Raw genomic sequence first — 21,500 nt, forward strand, 5'->3', positions numbered from 1 at the left:
CTCTCTCTCTCTCTCTCATTCTCTCTCTCAAATAAATAAATAAAATCTTTAAAAAAAAAAGAACATTTTTTTCTCCCCTTCAATGTCCCATCAACACGACACAAATTTCATTCTTAAGATTATCTTTCATCATTCCTCAGCTTCTTGCTTAGGAATCACCTGACCACTGAAATCAAGTTATATTACCTTTAAAGACAAAGCTGTTATGTGCGTTTTGTAAAAACAATAGTATATACTCTATAAATACATTTAGAAAAGAAACAATAATTACTTTGATTTTTAGAGGTTTTGTTATCTTCAACTAATATTTTGCCAAATAGTACATGCTTTAACTGTTATGTTTTCATAAATATTTATGGATGATTTAATACATCATCATCTAAAATAATTCATGTCTTTATCTTCTTGAGAAGAGCTACATAAAACATTGTGGTGGACCACAGGTAACAAGGATGTGTAGCAAAATCTGACTCAAAATGTACTTGATTGAAATGACATAATTATCAACTTAAAGTCCAGAATTATTAGATCCAATGAGGGAAAAGAAGAAAAAAAAAAACTCTTGTTGAGAAATTCTTAGTATAATATCAATATTCTTTCAATAATAATTTCATAAAGTAAAGCTATAGATCTTCATCACAGCTAAGTATATACAAAGATTAACTCAATTAATGGTTTTCTTGGGTTGGAGCATGACCTTGAGGAAAGCACTTGATTTCCTAGGCTTTGAAAGACTGGTAAATAATGTTCTAAGCAGGACATCTTCAGCAGCATTTATTGAAATATTAGAAAGCACTACTGTAAAACAGAGACCAGGAATTAAGCAGAGGTTCAAGTCCAGACAGTAACCTGACCTGTTTCCCCTGTATATGTAGCCATACCTAGAGCCATGGCTGGCCCCATCAACACTCTGCACAGTGCAAGTCAAAGAGGATGTGGGATTTTAATGACATTTCTGGAAAAACAGCTGATTTACATGGCAATCATCACAGAAGCATTCACTCTTAACAGATTTTTACTTCTTAAAAATGAAGAAACAAAACAGTGTAATGAAAATACCCGTGAGAAAACTTGGGTTCTAATTCCTGTTCTGACAATGGTGTGACAACAGCAAGTGCTTTCACAGCTGAATGAAACTCCCTCTCCTTATCTGAAAACTGAGAGGATTGGGTTTGACTGGGGCTCCCACTAAAATGCCCACAGGAGCCATAAACGGCCTGACCTTCCTATGATGAACGTAACTGATACTGAGGCTCCCGTTGGGACTGTGAGAAAATGGAGAAGGCTGCTCCTTACTGGGGATAATCGGTCAGCAACGGTAGATTGTTTCCAGGTAGGAATGCAGGCCCTGAGGTGCCATATTGTCAGATTTGTCAAGAAAATACAGAAATTCAGATTTTTATGTCAAATATTCCAGTTTTCAAATGTTGGTAACTAATTTAAAATGGAGGCTGGGGGGAGACCACCGTGAAGGCAAAACTAAGCATAGGTTAGGATGGGGTCTGTGGCCGCCGTTTTGTAACCTCTGCTTGGAAGCCTCCCGTCTGCCCCTGCTCTGTGGTTCTGCTGGAAGATGGAGGAGGAGCTGGGACCACTGAGCACTAAGCCCCTGCACAACTCTAATTAATCTTCTTTTCACTTGGTTTCATTAACACATGAATACAGTAGGGAATCAGAGCGACCACAGTCAGTGGGATGGATGCACTTTTACAGAAAGACAGGACGTAAAATAAATGCTCTGCATGAGTGGGGATCTTGATGAAATGGTAGAGCTGCAGTGTGATCAACGAGGCCACGGCACAGAGCAGCCGGAAGCTCAGCTTGTAGCCATTTTCCCCTCGGCAGCTCCTAAGGAACATCTCTGAGTTGATTGCAAAGCCCAAGCCAAAGAGCACCCCAAGATTCCTCACGAGTCCGGCAAAAGGCGTGGTGTCAATGTGGATCCAGTCAGGGTTGGCACACCATTTCTTGGCTATGGGCAGAGACCACAGCAGGTCAATGTCAAACAGTCTGAGAAGCAGGTAAAAGCCGAGCGCAAACAGAAAGAGGAAGAGGTTGGTCTTCAGATATGTGCTCAGGCCGGCTGTTTGGATGCCTGGAGTGTGTTCAAAGGCCTCCGCCACAAGCATGCCTGGGGATTAGATAAAGACACTGCAGATGACCATGTGCCCTTGAGCTCCTCAGGAATCATTCCTCTCTGTATTAAAGAATTTACCATCGTGTTCATGATAAAAGGCTTTAGACATCTAGGTCCTAATCATTTTACAAAGCCCTTTCCCTAGGCAGTAGCTAAAATACTTGCCCCATGCTTTTTCCACCATCCATCCACAAGTGAATCGTTCAGAAGTCCGTGGCACTGGGTGGCAAACACTCTACAGGCAGAGCCCTAGGTGCTCGCAATTAATATTCCAATTGCCATAGCCAATTAACTAAAGAGCCTTTGAAAGGTATGTGGGGCTAAATGGCGGAAACTCAAGCACGTTGAACGCCGCTTCAGGAATACAAAGCAGCTGCTCAATGAAGTCCAAGGTCATGTAATAATCACTTCAGGTGTATCGAAGAGAGTGGCGTGGCATGCAGCCTGGAGGGCCATTATGAAGTCCCCCAAACCAAGATACCAGCCCTCTGTCTGGGCTGATAGCTTGGGTGTTGGATGTGGCGCTAGCCACCCTTCAGAGAAGCCCCACTCACTGAGAGGTTATGTCTTTATGCCATCGAATGAGACCATGCCATCGTGTACATGGAGGATTTGAGAGGTGTGTGGAAACTCCTTATGCTCCCAGGGTAGCATTTGGTATCAGTGGCTTGACAGAGTTACCTGAGACTGGGGTACTGACTACCAGGGAGAATCCGACGACATAAAACAAATGACACTAAAGCTTTCCAATGACACAACTCAAGGTAAGTGATCATATTTACCACCAAATACTCCAAGAATAACTTGATGAGGAAAATGTGTTGCTATGAATACTCTGGAGATGCAGACACTGATTTGAATCAACCAAAAAAGACTCCAAAGAAATGACCAGGTCAGTCTACGATGGAAGAATAGATATAAACGTAAAAAGCAAAGAAATTGTATCACTCTTAAAATTAAGGGGGTGACACCAGAAGATCTTTCTCAGAGGAATCCATCTAACTGTGACATAACTATGATTCGAGAGTCATTTTTTTTCACAATGTTTTCATGTGCTCCATAGGATCTGAAAAGCTTCAACAGAGGTTTTTCCATTTAGCAATGCATTAAGCTTAACCAGTGCAATATCCTGAGATTTTAATAAGTGCTATAAAAGGAAGCCAATTTGACATCCTGATAATTATTTTAATGGAATATGGGCAGTTCAAATTCGGGGGAATTACTCATAATCCAGAATGACCTAGAATGGATCATATACACTTTTACTCTCTGTTGTATGTGCTGCCTTTTTTTCTGTCCCAACATGTTTTTGTCTGAAGAAAACTCACTGGAGAGGCAGCTACCACTCTGATGAAAGTCACACAAGCATTTCATCAAGGACAAATTTTCACTGGGTTTAATTTTACAGATGCTCAAGAGTTCTGATTCTTTGTTTTTTGACAAATGGAAAATAAGAGACAAGGGAATTGACTTAGACATTATATACTTCAGATTGGAAGCAGCAATTTGCAAAAAGCTTACAAAAATACTAAAGTCCAAGCTCATCATTTTCATAAAGAATTAGTGATATTCAGTTATAGGAATCCTTGGGTTTCTGCTGCTGAATGTTTTTTACTGATAATCGGAGCAAACTGTTATTGAAAAACTAAGAAATAGAAAGAATGAGACTTTCCAAGAGGAAGTAAATAGAAGTTATCCATATGGAAGAAGAATAAACAGGGATTTGGTAATATTAAGATAAAGAATAGGCACTCAGTAAATACGGATGGACAAAGGAAATGTTGCAGTTACAAAAATCTAAAGGGAATTATAGAACTTATTTTTTAAAAGAAACAAATGTTTCGCAAGGTCTGGAACTTTGAGGAAGAAATTAACTGCAGAGAAAAGGTGAGGATTATTTAGATTCTCTTTCAAAAATGTGTCCATGGATAGAAAATGTTAATTTCTTTAAATTATAACTTTTGACTGGTTGTTTGGGGTTGGATAACGAACACATTAAGGTGTACAAGTTGTGGTCTCATTAGAATAAACTTTGTGAAAATACCCAAATTTCTTTGGTGGCTGGTTTCTTATATTGCCCAATAGTACTCTAAAAAGTGCAATATGTGATGGATCTTGGAATTTTTTTTTTTTTATTTTAGAAGAACTTTAAATAATGGTATATGTTATAGTATTTTTTAAGCAATTAACTGACAAATCTTATCTCAGTAGCCTAATAATGTATGATTAAAGTGGTGCTCAGAATTGTTTTAATGATAGGTAAGTATTTCAGGAGAAAAGAGAAGGAAACATCCCAATTCTTATAAGAGTTATGAATAATCTTATATTAAAGTTCCAGGTCATTCTAAACACTATGATTCTACTAACATTAAGTCTACTAACAAATTTAAGTTTGCCTTTAGAATGTTTTTAATTAAAAAGGTTGCTAGTCTTTAAGGCTAGAATATATGTTATTGATGTCAAAAACATTGGTTATTCAAAGAAGGAAACATAATTTTTCTAAACTGATACATTCAAGGGGAGTGATAATTCCCAAACTTCTCGTTAATCTTAAAGCAAGGGAATATGCATGCAAAAATACTTCCTTATATAATTTTAGATGACTTATGAGCTACCAAAGTGATTATTGTATTATGGAAACCTAAAGGCACTTCCAGCGAGTCATTAATCAATTAAACATTTCCATCCTTATAATGTGGCAACAGCTCTGAGCTGATGAGGACATTATCTTAAAGCAAAATATTAACTTTCTATTCATTTTGCTATTTTGGCTATGATCGAATAGAATAAGCACATTTCAACAACTAAAAATACACCAAAGTAAATTTTTAAAGGGCTTTCTGTATTCAAGACTTTCTGTATTCACATTCCAGTGCTACAGAAACTGGAGCAAAGCTGACCTGTGCAGGTAAGTTGTCAACGACTTATCCATCTGACTGACAGTGTGGCTCAGGGCAGCGGTTACCATGACGTACCAGACACACGATGAGCCCATTGCATGGCCAGATGGACTTCCTGCAACAACAAAGTGCCGATCCATTTGAAAGGTGGTTAATAGAGTATCGGTATCAGAAATAGACAGTAGAATATTAGCCATGAAAGTTACACATAACTTGGAAAAAAAACCACAGGCTACATGTAATGTTTAGAAATAGATAGAAATAAAAGAAATCGAGTCAAATGGAGCCTCAAAACACTATTTCAAGAAAAATTTTTTCAGATATTTTCAAGTTCATTAAATGCCAGAAATCAAAATGTTCGAGGCTAATTAAGAACTTAGGCTGTTGTACCAAAATCTGTCACAGCCCTCCATGTCTTTCATGCCTAATTGTTTTTAATTGATGAGAAAATTAAAGTACCTGCATTGGATCCTCAATCAGTTTATTCTCCTTGGGCTGAAAAGTCAAATATCTGAAGGATATCATTACTATGTTCTGCTTTACCAATTGACTTACAAGAGACTACCATGTACCAGTGGCTACCTCTGGGCCTACCTTGTGGCTGGTCACTGCAACAGGTGTCTTTGTCATTAAATGAATGAGGGAAGCTGTAAAGGGCATCAATCCTGACAGAAGCCGGGCAGCCTTCCTACTTCCAGAATGTGTTTCCCACGCAGCTTGATTTTTTAAAAATTCATTTACTTTGATGTTCACCATGAGTTTTTACCAACTGGAGATTTATTCAGATTAAACACCAGTCTGTTTTTTAAAAACACTACATTAAACAAAGACAATCTATTTCTTACAGCTATAGTTCTTTCAAAGCTATATCTTATACAGGATTTTTCAGAGCCTCTTATATGCTTACATGAGTTGTAAATCTTCAGGGAGTGAATGTAGAATACAATCTCTCTCTCTCTTTTTTTTTTCCTTCAGAAAATGTCTTATGAGGTAGAACATTGCTGGGAAATGCTGGGATAAACCAAAGTAGTCTTTCAATGGTCTCAAAGGTTACCCATCCATCCATCCATCCATTCCACATTGGTTGCACAAAGATAAAATACACGTCATCCCTGTCCTGATGGGACAGGTTATTGGGGGAGCCATATATATGTAAAGAATTAATTATAGTACAGTGTGATAAATAGTATGACAAATGGATGTATACTTTTATGGGAGCAAGAAAGAAATATATTTGGGGAACTCATTAGGAACTTATACATTCACTATATTCAGTGTTAGTTTCAGGATGTCAAATGGCAAGAATTTTTTGCTATGTAACAAACTGTGGTAAGGTACAGTATCACACATTACATAACATGCAATTTTCCCTTATATATATATAAACCTTTTCATAAACTCAACTTTCATAGCAAAGATTTTACATTCGGTCCAAGAAGTTTACTTATATGCTATATACACAAGACAAAAAAAGAAGTTTGAAAGAAAGAAATTCTAAAATTAGAAATAATCTCTACTGGCAATAGTAAAACCAGGAAGTCCTTACCTCATTCATGAGATTCTCAGAAGATCCATAATAACTTTGCAAGTTGCTCAGCAACAGATAAATCAACATTTCTAGGATTTTAATACAGTTCTTTGGGAACTTCTTCTAGCTAGTTGTTTTTTGTTTGTTTTAGAATCAAACCATTACATTCTTCCAAGAAATAAATGAAAATATAAAATCATTTGGAAAGTAGTCTCCCAATTTACCCTTTTACAAATAACAAAATGATTATTCATAAAACTTCTTTCCTTTTCATTAGCAATTTTTATGCTTATGAACTTTTAGCATCCATGACATTTTCTTTAATACCCTATATAATATCATATAGTAATTAGGTAATAACCATACATAATGACTCTCTGTTGGAATATCTTTAGTAACTTGAAGCTGCTATAATTGCTTACCTGGACCTGTTTCACATGTAGTGGGGAACTGTTCAAGGCATGGACTTGAGTGATTTGGGTAAATCTGAGTTTCTTGGACCCACCAGTAAGGCCGATGACCAAACAATATCCTGTATTTAAAGAAACATAAATATGCATACATATTTAAACACACAACTATTGCTTAACTGAAGACTAGCTATCTCTCCTATAAAAATGACTCAAGCAGAGGGTTGACAGGGAAAGCTCATGATTAAGAGACTTTGGGTTCTGGTCTGTCTCATTATAGAGGATGACACAGTCATCTGGAGTTTTTGGCATCCTAGTTTCCAAGAAGAACAGGGGCTTTTTTCCTTGTAGGGAAACTTCCGTGGGTGCTTTGGATTCTTAGACTGGGAATATCCAAGTGGTCCCTGGAATTATCAATCCGTTCATTATGGTGCTGTTCATTTAACTCTCTTCTTGTTTAATCACAGCATATGTGTTACAGGGTTTGGAATTTACTTATAAGTCAAATAAAGTATACATTTCTATGCTTTCTGTAAGTTCTATTTATGAATAGGTGTTTCAAGTTAACTGACACGTCTGAAAGATTTTCCAAGTAAAACTATACACATCTGAAATGTGATCATTAAGCCAAAGCTACAAATTTAAGAATAAACTTTACAAAAAACAAACAAACAAACAAACAGAAGGCTTACCATTTAAAAATAAGATTGAACCAATCCCCAATGACTGCTACCCATATCATCTTGGTTCCAACTGTCTGATTAAGTTGAAACCAAAGTGGAAAATAAATAGAAAAGATATTCCGGGGATCGCCAACATTGGACATAAAATTTAGAAAATTGTAGTAAGCTCGATAGTCCTTCTGCAAATGCTGAATAGCGAGCACTCCATTCCTATGAAGGAAATCCATCTCGAAAGAGAGGCAATTCTAAACATAGAGCAATTGGAGCTGAAATGCTCTGGGTCCCACTGTTTTTATACTCTGCCCTCATGGCGGGTGTGGCCATTACCGCAACATGTGACGCTGACCATCTGTGAGAGGGCACGTCAGCCCTCCTCTGCCGAAAAGCTCATCTGTTGATGATTTTAATTGGTGCCAAAGAGGTGAAGTACATGCTGATCTGTGGCAAGTCGAGGGAAAATTTGGGTAGAGACACAATGAATTTCTTATGCAACCTCCCTTTTATGTGCACAGTTGGATCATGTTTGCTTGAAATTTTTTGCACAGTTCATTTCCTTCAAGGGCAAAGACATTGGCAATTTCTATGCTTGGCTAGAAGACTACGCAAATAATTACTGCATGTCAAATAGTCCTTAAAGCCGTGCATTTTAATTTAAAATAGACTGTGGCTTTTTGACTATTTTATTGGGTCTTTGAGAAAAATGGATGAGTAAACATCTGGGCAGGAAAAATTTATGTGATATGACAGGTTATTTTCTGGATACAGGCTTTTAAATAAAAATATTTTGATATTTCTTTATTAGCAGAGAGAATGACATATACAGACAGAGAAGGAAATACATGAAATATATGAAATCTGCAAGGAAACCTGTTTTTTGGCTATAAGGCAAGAATGCAGACAAGGAGGTCACTTGGGTAATAGAACTGTATTAGGAATGAGTCATATTTTTATGGACAAGAGAATACAGTTGAGAACACCGGGGAATCATTCATGTAATAGGAAGATAAAAATGATCTTTAAGGGGCTTTTCACTGATCAGGAAAAAGGTTTGTTGAAAACAGCATTCAGTAGAAATATGAGGGAAGCACCCAAACAAACATGTAGATTGGGAATAAACAGAAGGGCAGCTCAGAGAGACCCAGGGGTCCAAGTCTGCAGTGAGGTGCTGGAGCTAGAGGACGAAGTCTGCAAGGATTCAAGAGTCCCTGCAAAGCAATGAAGTCCGAGCCGGCAGTGGAGGGGGAGGGTAGGTCGAGTGTTTGCTCTCCTACCATTCAGATCCTTGTCTTCTCTCATCATGTCCTCCTCATGAGGAACCTTCTTCACAGGCTACGAATGGCACCTTGGATTTCTCTTGGAGGCCTGCCCCATCATTTAACAGCGCCATCATCATGGGGATCCAATGTCTATATGCACCTTCCCAACCTCTGCTGCCACCCCTAGAGGAAATGCTTTGACTGCCTGTTAAAATCTTTTTGGATTTTTTTTAAAAATTCAGGATCTTCGTCCTACCCCAGACAAATTAAGTTTCTGGTGATGGGCCCCAAGCATTGGTAATTTAAAAAATACTTTTCAAGTGATTCCAATGGGCAGCTGGGGTTGAGAATCATTATTATAAAGCAATGTATATATTATCTGTTCTCCTTTCAGCCTTAAGCCCCTCCTCCTGCCCAAAGTCAACCTGAAAGAAGTTTCAATGACATCGAATATGTAAATTATTGCATATAACTGGATTTTCTTGTTCAATTCAATTTTTACAACAACTGATGTATCTTCTCAAGACTTCAGAGAATCTCTCTGTAATGAAAGAACCCTAATCTAGTGAGAAATTTATAAAGCTGGTAACAGTTGTATACAACCTTGGTATTGTGGTCCAGAAGAAGTGAAGCAATGGTGACGACTGAAATATGTGCCTCGTAAAGCAGGGCATGCTGATGGCAACCTCCCTCACCAGGTTTTCTGTGGTGCTCCTCTGGAAGGTGGTTAAAATACAGCCTTGTTTCTGTGGATGAGAACTCTGGTTTGACAGTCAAAGGGGGATGGCAAGTGGCACCAGGTCATTTTTCAGAAAGTGATTTTATTTTATTTTATTTTATTTTATTTTATTTTATTTTATTTATTTTATTTTATTTTATTTTATTTTATTTTTTTATTTTATTTTATATTTTATTTTATTTTATTTTATTTTATTATTTATTTTATTTTATTTATATAAGAGGAGAGAGGGCGAGTGAGCATGAGCAGGGGGAGGAGGGACAGAAGCAGAGGAGAGGGAGAAGCAGAATCCCGGCTGAGTGAGAAGCCTGCTGCAGGGCTCAATCCCAGGACTCTGAGGTCATGACCTGAGCCAAAGGCAGCCATTTAACCGACTGAGCCACCCAGGTGCCCCCCCAGGAAGTGACTTTAAATGGCTACCAGTAAATGAATATTCATGTCTATCCACAGTGAGAGATTTACCAGTCTCCTTTATCATTCTTATCATTTCAGCAGGAGGAGAACCAGGAAGAGGTGAGCCAGCACTGGCTCTCTCCACCGGCAGAGAGTTTTGCTCTTCCCCCAGGCATCCCAGGATTACACCTTTGGTTCTCCCATTAGTGTGCTAATCTGATCTGAGTGATGTATGTGTTGGGATAAAATCAAATGTGCTGAAAGCTCTGTTGTGCTTTAGAATCCCTTGCATTCTATGCTCTTCCAATTATTTGCCTTCAAAAATACTCTCTCTTATTATCCAGTTTTAACTTCACAATAGTTCAGTAATCCTCGTTTTAGTGTTGGAAAATGTGCAAGCAACCAGGCTCAGGTCATTTCTATAGTGGAGGAGCTCTGTTTGGAGACCAAATTTTTATTTCCAGACCAATGTTTCTTCTTAGTCTAGGCTGTGTCTAGGTTGTTCAAAGCCAATATTGGTGAGATTTTAAACAGTGGCAAAATGAATAAAAGCTAATGCTATGACCAGCTTATTTCAAATGTTTTCAACTACCCAGACCCCCAATTCACCTGTATCGTTGTTCTAACTATGAAGCTTTTCTGTGTAGTCCTGAGAGAAAATTGGTTGACAGAAGCACATCTGACCAGCTGCCAGAGCATGAGGAGAACTTCATAGATACAATCACCACTTTGAACTTCTCTTGGATGGCTTATCCCATCATTGGACAGCAGGGACACTGTTGTTAGGGGGACTCAGGGGCCACTGTTACCTTCCCAGTCTCTGGCATCTTCTCTGAAGGAAGTATCAAGTAGCAGTCAGATGGACACTTCAGAGCTTAAAGCTGACTCTCATTTCCATCCTTTGCTGATAGCCTTGCAACCCAGCAGGCATCTTCTTCTCTGGGGACAGACAAAAGAAAGCCACTCAAATGAGAACAGACAGAGGTTATTTATTCTGAGTTTGCTATAGCAAGAGTCAGCTACCATCACTTGCATCTGACAAAGATTCAGAAGCAGGCAGGGACTAGAAAAGCTTTACTGTGTAGTGGGAATAAGGAGAGGCCTCAGGCATGCTCTGATCAGAGGTTGTTGGCACAGGCAAGCGGGAGATGAGTTAACTAGAAGCTGCACATTTTATGTGATGGGTTTGGGGAGCCTGTTTAGCTTTCTCTGGTTGATCCTGAGTAGGAAGCTGGGGCAAAAATAGGGAAGCTGGCAGTCATTGACCAAATCCTGACCATTCTGGGCAGATTGCTTCAGAGGTTTTGGGTCAGAATTCTGTTGTCATATTTGGTCTGGCCATTGTCCACTTGAAAATTCAGTCCCTCACAAAACAAATTGAGTAAGTATGTGTCAGAAGAAGTTGATGTGGCATCCCACCAAGAAATAAGGGAATCCCTTGTCTATCCTATAATTCTACAATTCTTATTATTCATTGAGTCAAAAAGAGAGCATAGTCTTGCTTACCAAAGATAAATGAATTTATTCAGGTATGCGCTACTCTGTATGAGGCATTAGCCTTGACTAATCAGAGTCTATGCTTCGGCTTTTTTGTTTTTCATATTCAGGTTCTATAATTTCCATAATCTCTTTAATGAGCCACGAGGAAGGACATTACTCCTCTTTATTCTTTTTCTGAGAAGAGTTTAAGGTACATATTTCATCATATTCATTTTCTTCAGAAATGTCTTTTCCCTAAACCAGGGTATGAATGACTTCAAATACATTTTGTCTTACAATTAAGAATTCAACTTCATGCTCATTCAGTCCCTCAGAGTCTGTGGACTGTGATGAATTTAGCTGCACATTAGTTTTTCATCTTAGGTAGTTAATTTAGAGAGACTGTCTCCTGAGGACTATCTAGTTCTATAGGCTGTGGTATAATTAACTGAAGTAAAAGCACTTTGATTTCTTTTGCCTTTTAACAAGATCTGCTTAGTCTTTTTGTTCCCTATAGTTTATCATTTTTAGTCTTTTCATATCTCAGCTTATATGCACTTCCTTAGAGATGCCATCTCTGACCAGCATCCTTGCCATTCCTTTGAGAGTGCTTTCTCTCAAACACTCTTTTCTTTTAACGGATTATATTAGTCTGTTGGGACTGACACAGAAAGCAATAGACTGGGTGGTTTAAAGGACAGAAATTTATTTTCTCACAGTTCTGGAAGCTGCATGTCCCAGGTGTCTGCAGGAATAGCTTCTTCTGAAGACTCTCTCCTTGGCTTGTAGATGGCCATTTTCTTTCTGTGTCTTCACATGGTCATCCTTTGTTGGGATGTCCACCAGTCATATTGGGTTAGGTCCCATCCTAATGACCTCATTTTAACTTAGTTAACTCTTTAAAGACCCTATCTCCATTGTCACATTCTGAGGTATTGGGGTTAAGACTTCAATATACGAATTTTGGGGGATGAAATTCAGCCCGTACCAGGGATTTACTTAACAATGATTTGAGCTTATGTCTTTAATCTCTCTTTCCTGTACCATAGTGCAAGCTCCATAAAATAAGGGATCATGTTTGCTTTGTGTACCAGCCACCAGCATAGACCCCAGCACAAGACCATGCTGGGGTTGATTTCCCGGGAATCTTGCATGAGCCTGTCCTATGGCAGGTTATTGCTGGGAGCTGCTGGGAGTTGTACAGCATATTAATAATTTTATATTCTTTTTTATTAAAGAGAGGCCCCAATATTAGAAGAGTTTTACCTCTCACAAAATCTGGACCTGCACCTGGGTCTTTCCTTGTTATTCACTAAATATCTCTTTATTGAATGAATGAATTATTAAACAAAACTTGATGTGAGTGCTAACTTATGTAAAGAGGCTTAAAAAAAGGTTTTTTATTCAGTTAGTCTCAACTCAAATGCATTTTTTCCACAAAGATGTTATAAAGTGGCTGGGTCAAGAATGCTTCTTTAAGATGGAGAAAATTATATATAATGTTTACCTAAGAAAAAAGTAATATATGTTCACATCTGCTTGTGTTTAAAGAGAGTAGAAGAATAAATAATTTTTTAAAGTTCTCTATAAAGAAAAGAAGGGGATAGAGTGAATGGGAAAAGCTAGATTTCTTTAAATATACTTATTTTCTAGACTTGACTTTGAAACCATGTAAATGTTTCACATAATTATAAAGCTAAAATTTAAAAAGGAGTTAATGTAAAATTTTGCCATCTGCCAGCAGAGTTGCCATGGCTTGGGGTAAGGATGCTCTCCAGTACTTATCCTATGTGGTTCCCAGCAAGAGAGAGAGGCAGGGAATTTGTTCTTTTCTGGTACTAATAATCTTCACATAGAGTTTTTCCCTTCAATAACAGAGCCTGCCTCATACACTGAGTCATCTCAAAGTCAAGGTTGTTAGGATTAAGGTCTGTCCCAAATCAGTTTACCAAATGATGGAACAAAGGCATGTCTAAGTTATGCAGCCCAAGATCCAAAAAAGTGGAGATCTACCTCTATCCTCCTTTTGAGGTTTTCTTTCTCAAAGTGTGGTCTATGGACCACCTGCTTCCTGCCACCTGCATATAGATTCCCAGGCCCACGCCAGACTATGGAATCAGACTCTTTGGGATCGAGGTCCAAAAATGTGCATTTTAGTAAGCTTCCTGTGTGGTTCTTCTACACATCAAATTGTTGAAGCTCCATCTTAATTCATCTCTGAATGAATGATGAATGATGATACAAGCTGTCATACACCTCCTGTATGTCCTGTGTGTAGTTGACCCTTTCTTATACTACTTTCTCTACTTCTATGCTAAGGCATTTTTTTCTCAGATCCCTTATTTGGGGTCTGTATCATTCCCCCTTCTTCCCCATGGATGCAGATTTGGTGTGTTTTTGTTTCCCTCCTTTGGAATCTCCTTTCCATTCTTTCTCTCTCTTTTTTTAATTAAAGCCCATGGTAAACACTAAAAAAATATTAAAAATAAAAAAAAATTAGCTATAATTAACATTTGTTGTTCTTATTTTGCCAAACAGTTTGTAAAAGTGAAGTTGACCTCCAATCATGAGATTCTTGAGCAGAGTAGAAGGAGGGCAAAGTGATAACATTTCAGTCTTATACACAAACATTCTGTTACTTCTCCTTTGAGCTCTGACATATCTGCCTCTTCCTCCCTCCCTTTTCTCTCTCCTTCCTTTCTCTCCCCTTCCCTCTATTCCTCTTTCTCATGCTAAATCCATCCTCTCTCTTCTTTGTGTTAAATACTTACCGAGTTCAGTCTTTGAACTGGTCGCAAACTTCAACCTTCCCCTGTACCCTGAGAACGAAGACAACTTCAAGACAGCAGAGCCAAATCCGAACGGTTCACCACCGCATCTTAGAATCAAGCCAGATGTCCTCCACATAATGAGAGTCTTCAGAAAATTGCACACCCACCCTGCTCTTCGGGATCAAGAACTTTTCTTCCCGCTGTGGTAGAACTCTCCATTTAATTCCTTGGTGTTTTGTTCAAGGACTAGAACTCTGCCGTGCCAGTTAAAACACTTTTGAGTGGAAGCAATCTTTAAAAGTGTGTGATTTGGTTCTAATGGCCAACAGACACATGAAAAAGTGCTCAACATCGCTCAGCATCAGGGAAATCCAAGTAAAACCTCAATGAGATACCACCTGACACCAGTCAGAATGGCTAAAATTAACAAGTCAGGAAACGGCAGATGTTGGCAGGGATGCGGAGAAAGGGGAACCCTCCTACACTGTTGGTGGGAATGCAAGCTGGTGCAACCACTCCAGAAAACAGTATGGAGGTTCCTCAAACAGTTGAAAATAGAGCTACATTACAGGGTGCCACTGGAGAGATTTCAAATACAATTTGAAATCGATCCAGTAATTGCACTACTGGGTATTTACCCCAAAGATACAAACCTAGGGATCCGAAGGGGTACGTGCATCCCAATGTTTATAGCAGCAATGTCCACAATAGCCAATCTATGGAAAGAGCCAAGATGTCCATCGACAGATGAATGGATAAAGAAGATGTGGTATATATACACAATGGAATATTATGCAGCCATCAAAAGGAATGAGATCTTGCCGTTTACAACGACGTGGTTGGAACTGGAGGGTGTTATGCTGAGTGAAATAAGTCAATCAGAGAAAGACATGTATCATATGACCTCACTGATATGAGGAATTCTTAATCTCAGGAAACAAACTGAGGGTTGCTGGAGTGGTGGGGGGTGGGAGGGATGGGGTGGCTGGGTGATAGACATTGGGGAGGGTATGTGCTATGGTGAGCACTGTGAATTGTGCAAGACTGTTGAATCACAGATCTGTACTTCTGAAACAAATAATGCAACATATGTTAAGAAAAAAGAAAAAGAAGATAGCAGGAGGGGAAGAATGAAGGGGAGTAAGTCAGAGGGGGAGATGAACCATGAGAGATGATGGACTCTGAAAAACAAACTGCGGGTTCTAGAGGGGAGGAGAGTGGGGGGATGGGTTAGCCTGGTGATGGGTATCAAAGAGGGCACATTCTGTGTGGAGCACTGGGTGTTATGCACAAACAATGAATCATGGAACACTACATCAAGAACTAATGATGTAATATATGGTGATTAACATAACAATAAAAAAACAAAAAAAAGAAAAAAAACTCCTATTAAATAAACTTTGAGTTACCTATTTAGGAAAAAAAAAAAAGTGTGTGATTTGGTTCTAATATTAGCTGAATCTCTTTGGCCACTAGCCCAAGAGTCCATGACCTGAATTTGACCTATTTAGAGGTCATCAAACTTTCTGAAATCATATGCAAAATATTAGTGCATGTGCATGTTACTTGGAAGAAGGCCACGGCTTTCACAAGATTCTCAATGGAATCCCTGGCCCAAGTGAGTTAAGTATAGTGTAAGGTTCACTGGAATCCCATCTAATTTCCATGGTGCCTACACCCAGGATCCTTTCATTTCCTGTTTCTTGAGTTATCTTCAGTACTCCAATCTCCCCAGCATGATTTGCTTGTCTGAATGACTCCCTTCCTCTTAATGACTTTTTAAAAATCTTTTAATACTACAGCCAGTCTCAAAACTCTGTACTGTTGCCTTCTTTCCAGTTAACTCCAATGGTTGAATAATTCCAGTTCTTTCTTTTTTTTTTTTAAGATTTTATTTATTTATTTGACACAGAGAGAGAGAGAGAGAGAGCACAAACAGGGAAAGTGGCAGGCTGAGGCAGAGGGAGAAGCAGGCTTCCTGCAGAGCCAGGGGAGCCCGATGTGGGAATTGATCCCAGGACCCTGGGATCATGACCTGAGCCGAAGGCAGTCACTCAACCAACTGAGCCACCCAGGCGCCCCTTTCCAAAACTTTCTTACTCTGATTCATTTAGGTTTTCCTGGGGTTTCGATTGGCAGTTAAGTCCTGCCAGTTTTACTTAGATTGCAACCTGTAGGACAGAGGCTAGAATTCCTTTAATATGCTCCGCATGCCAAATATATAGCCACAAGATACATTCTTATCATGAGATGAACCATTCATCTCTGAGGTATAGTGCTCTTTGCAATTCAATATCATTCAGAGATATTTGACTTTAGCTTGTGTCACTGGTGCAGTGGTAGTAAACAAAAGCGTATTTTGGAGGCATTGACCTTTATGTCTTTGTGCGTGGTCATTAACATTTTACTACAAGCTTATCTGCCTGCTGTCAAATAATTGTATTTGAAATCTCTCCAGTGGCACCCTGTAATGTAAAATGGATTTATTTCGGACTGAGTTGAGACCGTAGTGACTTTCAGAAAAGAATTACTTCCATTCCGGTTAGGATTCCGGGAATACTGGCATTCCATGATGACACTGTTATAAGTGACCTGGCTTTTGATTTTCTAGGTACCCCCTCCACTTGTCTCATTATTCATTCTTCTCTACAAATGGTCGTGAACTATACATTCATAAACTTTTCCTTGGATCACCAAAGGACCCCACAGAGCAGCCCATTGGGCAATACTATTCTTTTTCTTCATAGTACAGTTAAGACACTTTGCACCTGGGTTCCTTTTTATAGATGGCCCAAAGAATACCTACTGTAGGTATTCTCAAACTTTACTGTACATCAGGATCTTTATTACTATATAGAATGTCTTTTGTATGTTTGGAAAATGTACACTTTCTTTTCTTTGAAGTGTTGATGTCCTTCATATTTTTTATTTTAATGATTTTGAGGTATAAATGAGCAATTTGAGGGATAATTTATATATCATAAAGTTCACCATTGTAAATGTACAATTCAGTTATTTCTAGTAAATTTACGGAGTTGGGCAACCATCACCACAAACAAGTTTAGAATGTCTCCATCACTGTGGAATGTTCCCTTGTGCCCTCATGCAGTTAATGTTTGCTTCCACTCCCAGCTCTAAGCAAAGACTGAACTGTCTCTGTGGATTTGCCTTATCTGGATATTTTATGCAAAGGGTATTTTACGCAAAGGACATTTTATGCAATGGGAGTTATATAATATGTAGCCTTCTGTCTCTGACTTGTTTTTGAGTATTTTTAATACTCAAAATAATTATGTTTTTTAGTATTTTTTTCAGGAATAAATGCGTCTTAGTTTGCTGTAAGCTTTTGGGTTATTTCCAGGGCACTGAAATGGTTGTTTTTTATAATTTTGTCCAGTTTTATAGTTGCTTTTTTGGGGAAAGGATTTGGTGACTTCTTCACCCCACCATGCTGGAGGTCCTAGCCCTTTTTTAAATTTTAGGGAGGAAATGAAAGGCTCCAGGTAAAATCTGGCACTAAAGGTTGACTTCACTTTGGATATACTGTGCTTTGATCATAGCAATTATCATAAGAGACATTTTCTTGAATCATCTTTTCCAATGACTCCTGACATAGGCCATGCAGAGATCTAGAGAATTTAAAGTTTTTGTTCAAGAGTCTTTTGAACACAGGCATTTTCTATTACTTGTTCTTAACCTGGAATCTGCCCAAAGAGCTTTCCTCTCTTCTGAATTCATAGTAACTCTTTATCATTTTTAATTTTCTCAGTGAACAGATATTGAAAGTACAAGTACTAGTTAGCATTTGGGGAGTTCAGTATAAATGTATATGTCATAAAGGGATCCTTATATCCAGAAAAGTGGAAAACTTTTAATCTTAACCATGGCATTGCTTTTATCATTTTAATCCTGAGTTCTGCCCCAAGATTAAAGGTATCTACTCAGCAAGGGTATGTGCCATAGAGGACAATGACCTTTCTTCTTGTACCCCATGATCCTTCACCCATTGGAGAAAGAATCAAGTTTCCAGAGAAGGAGCAATGGAGTTTCAGTCAGTCTGACCAAGGCTCCTGTAACCTTGGCCCAGAAGCTCCCAGACTGGAAATACATACCTACTTCCTACTACCCCCTCCCCTGACCTGGGTTACAGACCATATATATCCCAGAGAATAAAGTGCCCCTCTCAGCACATGGCACATAATAGATATCCCGAAACTCCTGGCTGGGTTGAAATGAAAGGCAGGTATGTATGATGATAGTGATGATGGTGGTGTTGTATGGAGTTGTGATAGGGGAGCTTCTGCTTTTTCCTTTTTAAAGCCAAGGAAGCTGTGCTGAACAGAAAGAAAAGCTGGTTGTTTCTAACTGCATTTGGTGGAATAGAGAGAAACCATTCACCTTTTCTTCTAGAGAGGATCATTTTGACAAATGACACAGAAGTTTCTCCCTCACTCCTTGGTTGGGGATGAGCTCTGAGAAAGAATAAAAGAGAGTGGACACCCAGGGGCTGCCCTAAAGTCTGCACATCAGTGGGACAACCACTTGCCCCAGTCCAAGGTCCAGTAAGTAATTCATCAAGCTGGTGGTCCAGTCAGCACCCCTCCATGAGTCTTGTTAAGTACTGTATTCACTAGCCTGGACCAGTGAAAACCTTAGAAACAAGCATCATTATTCATTCAGCTCAAGTTCTGAGATGCCAATAGATACGATTTTGCTTTAAGATAAATATTATCAGAAATCAGAAGTCCTTGAATAAATATCTGTGAAATGAAAGGAGATATTACAGCAAACTATATGTCTAAGCTTATTAATAACAGTCCCTTGGCTGGAATCTGACTCATGTTGTGATGTGTTAAATGTTGGTAATAATTTGTCCTGATTTTGTTGGTCTGAATTAGCTCTTAGGATAGGGTACCCAATACCAGGTACCCCTGAGCATGTTATTTACACATATGTTTTATTGTTGGTGTTTGAATCCTTAACAGTAATGAAAGAAAATAGTAGTAAAGACTTTTTGACCTATAATCAAGGGTTTATTTTCACAAACATGCCATGGTCAGAGATGAAAATAATAATTTTAACTCCATCGTACAAGCCATAGATATTTTCCACTCTTTAAAGTGTATATCCTCTGTGTTCTTTTCCTATTTTTCTTTCCTCCTCAGCTTTATCAAGAAGGATGCAAATAGTGAATCAATTTCATTTACTTGGAGTTCCTGACCAGTATCCCTGCATCTTGTCCATCCTTTAGGAAATTCAAGTTGAATAGCTTGTGCCTCTTTCTGGTCCTCAGATGATTTTAATGGAGTTCTAGTTCCTTCCCGTTTGAAATTCTGCAAGATAGCAATGTTCTATAGGCCCCCCAAAATAGTGTCAGAAAAGCTGGAAGAGTAGAAAAGAAGAGATCTTCTGTACACCACAAGAATCGATTCTGAGGACCATCTGGATGTTTCTGCCCACTAATAATTGGAGTCAACTTAGCAAGAATAATCCACTAAAGAAGGCAGAAAAATGAGTCAGCTGCAAGATGTTCACCTTAGTCTAAGAGATATAGTTGTAGCCTTGTGTCAGTGGTGAATATCTCAAAGCCTTGCTAATAAACTCTTTTTTTTTTCCATTTTGCTCATAGATTGGTCATGCTTTGCCAGATTCTATCAGGAATGCATTAGAGAGATGGTCCAAGCATTATTTCAAGCTGGGGAAATAATTTATTATCTTGAACTAGTAATGGCCTAAAGAAGTTACTGAAGCTGTTTTCAGACTATTGTTTGAAATTTAGTATCTATATGTTGAAACTAAAATTGTTATATTTGTGAGATATTGGCAAATTCTTAAATGGAGAATGCTAAATAACCACACCTAACTAATTAATTCAACTTGGATTGGGTGGAAGGAATATATTCTATACTTATCCAGACATAGCAGAATGCATGTTTCCTTAAGATCAAAATTCAACAAGTAGTGTGATTGTCTTGTAATGGGAGCAATATGTTTTGCCTTGGCTAAAGTGAGTATTCAATTGCAATAATTTCTCTTATTCTTGGCCAACTTAGATTTTGTTCTATTTAAAGTCTTACTTATATGTGTTTTAATATGACAGTCTATTGCACAGGAAGTAGGTAGAGTATAAAATCATGAAAACAAGAAACCATTTTGAGTACTTATAGGGACCTCTTCTAAGGCATTTACATTTATAATCTCTTTCAGTCTTCATATTGGGTATACGAAAGTAGAAGGTATTATTATTGTTACCCTCACTTTACAGATGAGGAAACTGAGGTCCAATAGGCCAAGTAACTTGCCCAACATAAAACTTAGTAAATGATGGAGCCTGGATTTCAAACTCAGGCAGTCTTACTGCAGAGTTGGAGCAGTTAGCCACTGTTGAATTGACTAAAGAAGTAACATGCCTACGGGATATTAACACTTGGATCTCCCAACAATTTCCTCTCCTGCCTCACCTCTCTGCATCACCCTTCCCCCAGCACACCAAACAACCATGAAGATGATTTCCATCCCACCAATAGCATCACCATTCGTACAGATATCAGAGTTGAAAACCTTGAATTACTTCTGGCTTCCCCGCCTCTTTTCACTTTTATCAGCAACACAGACTATCAGAAAGGGTGGGTACCAAGAAACTTGTCCATGAAAAGTTTTGTGTCATTGAGTTTCTGCTGGGGCAAGGAATACCAGTATTAGGTATTGTGCTTTGTTTCTGTTTCACATGGTCAAAAACAGAGACTTAAGAAATTTTGGAAATGTTCATATTAGAAGCCAGTAGACAGGAATGTTCCAACCACTTCCCAATGAAAAGTTATTAAATGATGACACAGATTAAGCAATGGTATTTTTATTAGCTTTATTTTTTTTAATTAACTTTAAGACACAGGGAGTATTAAAGAAGAGGGAATATACTTGGCAACAGAATGCGATTAAAGTTCAATATTGATATTTGTTGCAGAAGCCTTTATTTGAAACTGATGAATGCCTTGTGCTGGGGCGAGTCCCTCTGGAGCTATTAATTAGTATTTTAGAAGCAGAGCTGAGAGGCCGACTGTCTCAGAAAAAACCACAAATCCCAGAATGCACTTTCCCCTATTTTTTCTCGCGAGAATCCCGGAGGGCTAGATCAACCAATCCCTTCATGAGGAGTCTAGCTATCAGCCAATCCGAAGGCGAATGGACGCCCGAGGGCGGGAGG

The 21,500-nt window shown here is 38.5% G+C and overlaps 1 protein-coding gene across 1 annotated transcript; it reads right to left on the bottom strand.

Annotated features, from left to right (window-relative positions):
• Positions 1-1,619: 1,619 nt before the first annotated feature.
• On the bottom strand, positions 1,620-7,885 carry G6PC2 (glucose-6-phosphatase catalytic subunit 2). Its single transcript, XM_028121384.1, has 5 exons — positions 7,668-7,885; positions 6,988-7,097; positions 5,038-5,152; positions 2,920-3,035; positions 1,620-2,131 (listed from the first exon to the last, which is right to left on the bottom strand). Exons 1-5 carry the CDS (start codon positions 7,883-7,885, stop codon positions 1,620-1,622), a joined length of 1,071 nt encoding a protein of 356 aa, XP_027977185.1.
• Positions 7,886-21,500: the final 13,615 nt, after the last annotated feature.

This window comes from Eumetopias jubatus, unplaced genomic scaffold (assembly GCF_037043125.1).
Source record: "Eumetopias jubatus isolate StellerSeaLion01/CBP00866 unplaced genomic scaffold, mEumJub1_p1.0 scaffold_3, whole genome shotgun sequence".
Taxonomy (NCBI): Eukaryota; Metazoa; Chordata; class Mammalia; order Carnivora; family Otariidae; genus Eumetopias; species Eumetopias jubatus.

Coding starts and splice junctions, on each gene's coding strand:
- G6PC2 (XM_028121384.1), bottom strand. CDS start 7,885: ATGGATTTCCTTCATAGGAATGGAGTGCTCGCTATTCAGCATTTGCAG. Junction 5,153..6,987: donor TACATGTGAAACAGGTCCAG/GTAAGCAATTAT, acceptor TTGTTGTTGCAG/GAAGTCCATCTGGCCATGCA. Junction 2,132..2,919: donor TATTCTTGGAGTATTTGGTG/GTAAATATGATC, acceptor TCTAATCCCCAG/GCATGCTTGTGGCGGAGGCC.